Source organism: Limulus polyphemus, unplaced genomic scaffold (assembly GCF_000517525.1).
Source record: "Limulus polyphemus unplaced genomic scaffold, Limulus_polyphemus-2.1.2 Scaffold163, whole genome shotgun sequence".
Classification (NCBI taxonomy): domain Eukaryota; kingdom Metazoa; phylum Arthropoda; class Merostomata; order Xiphosura; family Limulidae; genus Limulus; species Limulus polyphemus.
The window spans coordinates 48,162-51,025 of record NW_013665773.1 but is presented as its reverse complement, the minus strand read 5'-3'; the positions used below and the strand labels follow the sequence as shown (position 1 = coordinate 51,025).

Sequence of the window (2,864 nt, the reverse complement as noted above, 5' to 3'; positions counted from 1 at the left end):
CACAGATAGCCCATTGTGTATCTTTGAGCTTAATTACAAACAAACAAAAACAAGTAAGCCATAAACTTTTCATTTTTTTTTCTATTTTCAAACTTAAAAGTATTATGATTATGATAAAGTGACAGTGAGTTTAGCTAAATTGGTAAATTTTTGATGCCCAAAAAGCATTTTTCTGAACCAGTAAAATAAATTTATAAAATATAAAGTAAATTATTTCATTTAACATGTCTATAACACAAAGTGAAAAAATAAGCACTGGGGCCTAAGGTGTCAGTATCAGCTGACGATTTATACAACAGTTGCCTTAAGGTATATTGGTAAAAAGTTAAATTTAGCAGTAGCCGAAGCCGAACTTATTTCTACTTTTAGCCCAAAGGAATTTGGTGTTGCTGACACCGAAACGTCTGACCCTTCTGGATTTCATATACAGTTTGTTTGTTTAATTTCTTATGTTGGCTTCTCCGGCATATTAAATATATGTTAATAACCCAAACATTCTTAGGCGAATCAATGCTGTTGCATTCTAATATTATTAATTTGACTTTCATACTCAGTATCGAGAAAAGACGAGGCGTTGTGTGAGATTATTTCTGTGAAGAAATTGTTTAGTTACGATTCAGATTTGTATCTTAATTTAGATATCCTGTCGACTTGAGTGATATTGTGAATTTTTGAAGATTAATTTTTGTACTTGGTTGGCCATCAGAAACATTGTGCATTGTTTTGATTTCGAACAGTTTTAATTATCATGTACAAAACTGTCCAATCATACTCACGTCATGTGTGCATCTGTGTTCGAAGATTTCAAGGCGCGTGAAAGTAAACGTGAATTTCATGAACGATAAGTTTTATTTCTGTCCCCCCCCCTTCTTATTTAGGCTTAACAAAGTTCATCATTATCAGATCATAGCTATTACCATCTAACAGCACGATGGACCTGAAAGCGAAACAGTACAAAAACTATGTGCTAACTTTCTATATTAAATCAACTATGTTCCGAAAGATGGCGTAGCAGCTATTCTCAGATTAATTTGTCAACAATTAATGGTCGAGTTTTCGATGATATTTGTGGATACAAGCCGCATATACATTAGGATAATAAGACAGTGAAGCAATATCCAACACACTTTCATTCATTTTTGTTTCTTTCTGAAAAGAAAATTCTAAATATCTCTGTTATAGATTCTCTTATTAACATATTACACAGTCTCCTGGAAGCATTTGTCTGAACAAGGGTATTTGACGTGTAAAAACACGTTTTTCTTTTCCTTTTGAATTGCAGTTAATAATTGGTTTATGGTGTGTAGTGACAAGTTTTCTTTGTTTCAGTGAATACCTACGAGGGTGAGCACTTAACGTTGGTCAATATCACTAGGCAACATGCTGGGGCCTATCTTTGTATTGCTGTTAATGGTGTACCTCCCTCTGTCAGTAAGCGGTTAATGCTCTATGTGGAATGTAAGTATAAAAATCTATCATTGTAGATGTATAGATAATAAAAAAAAGAGCATACCTGCGGTGTGAAGTAAATAAGTGAAATTTCTAAATATTTTTTATTTCTTTATACATGATTGTATTAGATCATTATTTTTATTGAACTCATATAAGTTGTTTGAATTGTCTTATCGAATTAGGAAATAATAATATTTGGTAAATAAATAACTTGACGGGTTCTATAGTATGTTTTTTATTAAACTGAAATAAGTTACATTGAAAAGTCTTCTTGAATTAGGTAGGAATTAGTTGATAAATAAGTTTACGGGTCGTGTTAGATTACTTATTAAACTGAAATAAGGTACATTGAAAAGTCTTCTTGAATTCTCACGAAGAATTTTCTATCTAACTTATTTCAGTTTAATAAGTAATCTAACACGACCCGTAAACTTATTTATCAACTAATTCCTACCTAATTCAAGAAGACTTTTCAATGTACCTTATTTCAGTTTAATAAGTAATCTAACACGACCCGTAAACTTATTTATCAACTAATTCCTACCTCCAATCGTAGGAGTTAACTAGTCATTAACATTGTTAAGCTCTTTACTTGAACATGAATTTCTGAATCATCTTGTGCAGAATGACTTTTTAAGCTTGTTACTAATATATAAACGTATGTCTACTGTTCTTTAGTTGTATCAATACCAATGTGCACATCTAAAGAACTTTATACTAATGTATGTTAAAATATGTCTACTGCTCTTAAGTCGTCTCAATACCAATGTTGGTGTTGCATAACAATTTCTGCTATGTTACATCACTATAACCGCAATGTAATAAGACAGTAAGTAAGTTTTACAGTATAGTAGTTTGTGATACGATACAGAACATTAGTTACAACGTAATAACACAGTAAACAAATGTTACAGTGTAGTAATTTGTGATAGGATACAGAACTTTACTGACAATGTAATAACACAGTAAACAAATGTTACTGTATACTAGTTTGTGATAGGATACAGAACTTTACTGATAATGTAATGAGACAGTAAGCAAATGTTACAGTGTAGTAATTTGTGATAGGATACAGAACTTTACTGATAATGTAATAACACAGTAAACAAATGTTACAGTGTAGTAATTTGTGATAGGATACAGAACTTTACTGATAATGTAATAAGACAGTAAGTAAATGCTACAGTGTAGTAGTTTGTGATAGGATACAGAACTTTACTGATAATGTAATGAGACAGTAAGTAAATGTTACAGTGTAGTAGTTTGTGATAGGATACAGAACTTTACTAACAATGTAATGAGACAGTAAGTAAATGTTACAGTGTAGTAGTTTGTGATAGGATACAGAACTTTACTAACAATGTAATGAGACAGTAAGTAAATGTTACAGTGTAGTAGTTTGTGATAGGATA

The 2,864-nt window shown here is 31.1% G+C and overlaps 1 protein-coding gene across 1 annotated transcript in view; it reads left to right on the top strand.

Annotated features, from left to right (window-relative positions):
* LOC106477146 (lachesin-like) overlaps positions 1-2,864 on the top strand; it is a 112,026-nt gene that overhangs the window by 96,220 nt on the left and 12,942 nt on the right. Inside the window, exon 5 of the mRNA XM_022381430.1 lies at positions 1,330-1,458. Within this exon, the coding sequence (XP_022237138.1) occupies positions 1,330-1,458 (129 nt within the window). The remainder of the gene's footprint in view (positions 1-1,329; positions 1,459-2,864) is intronic.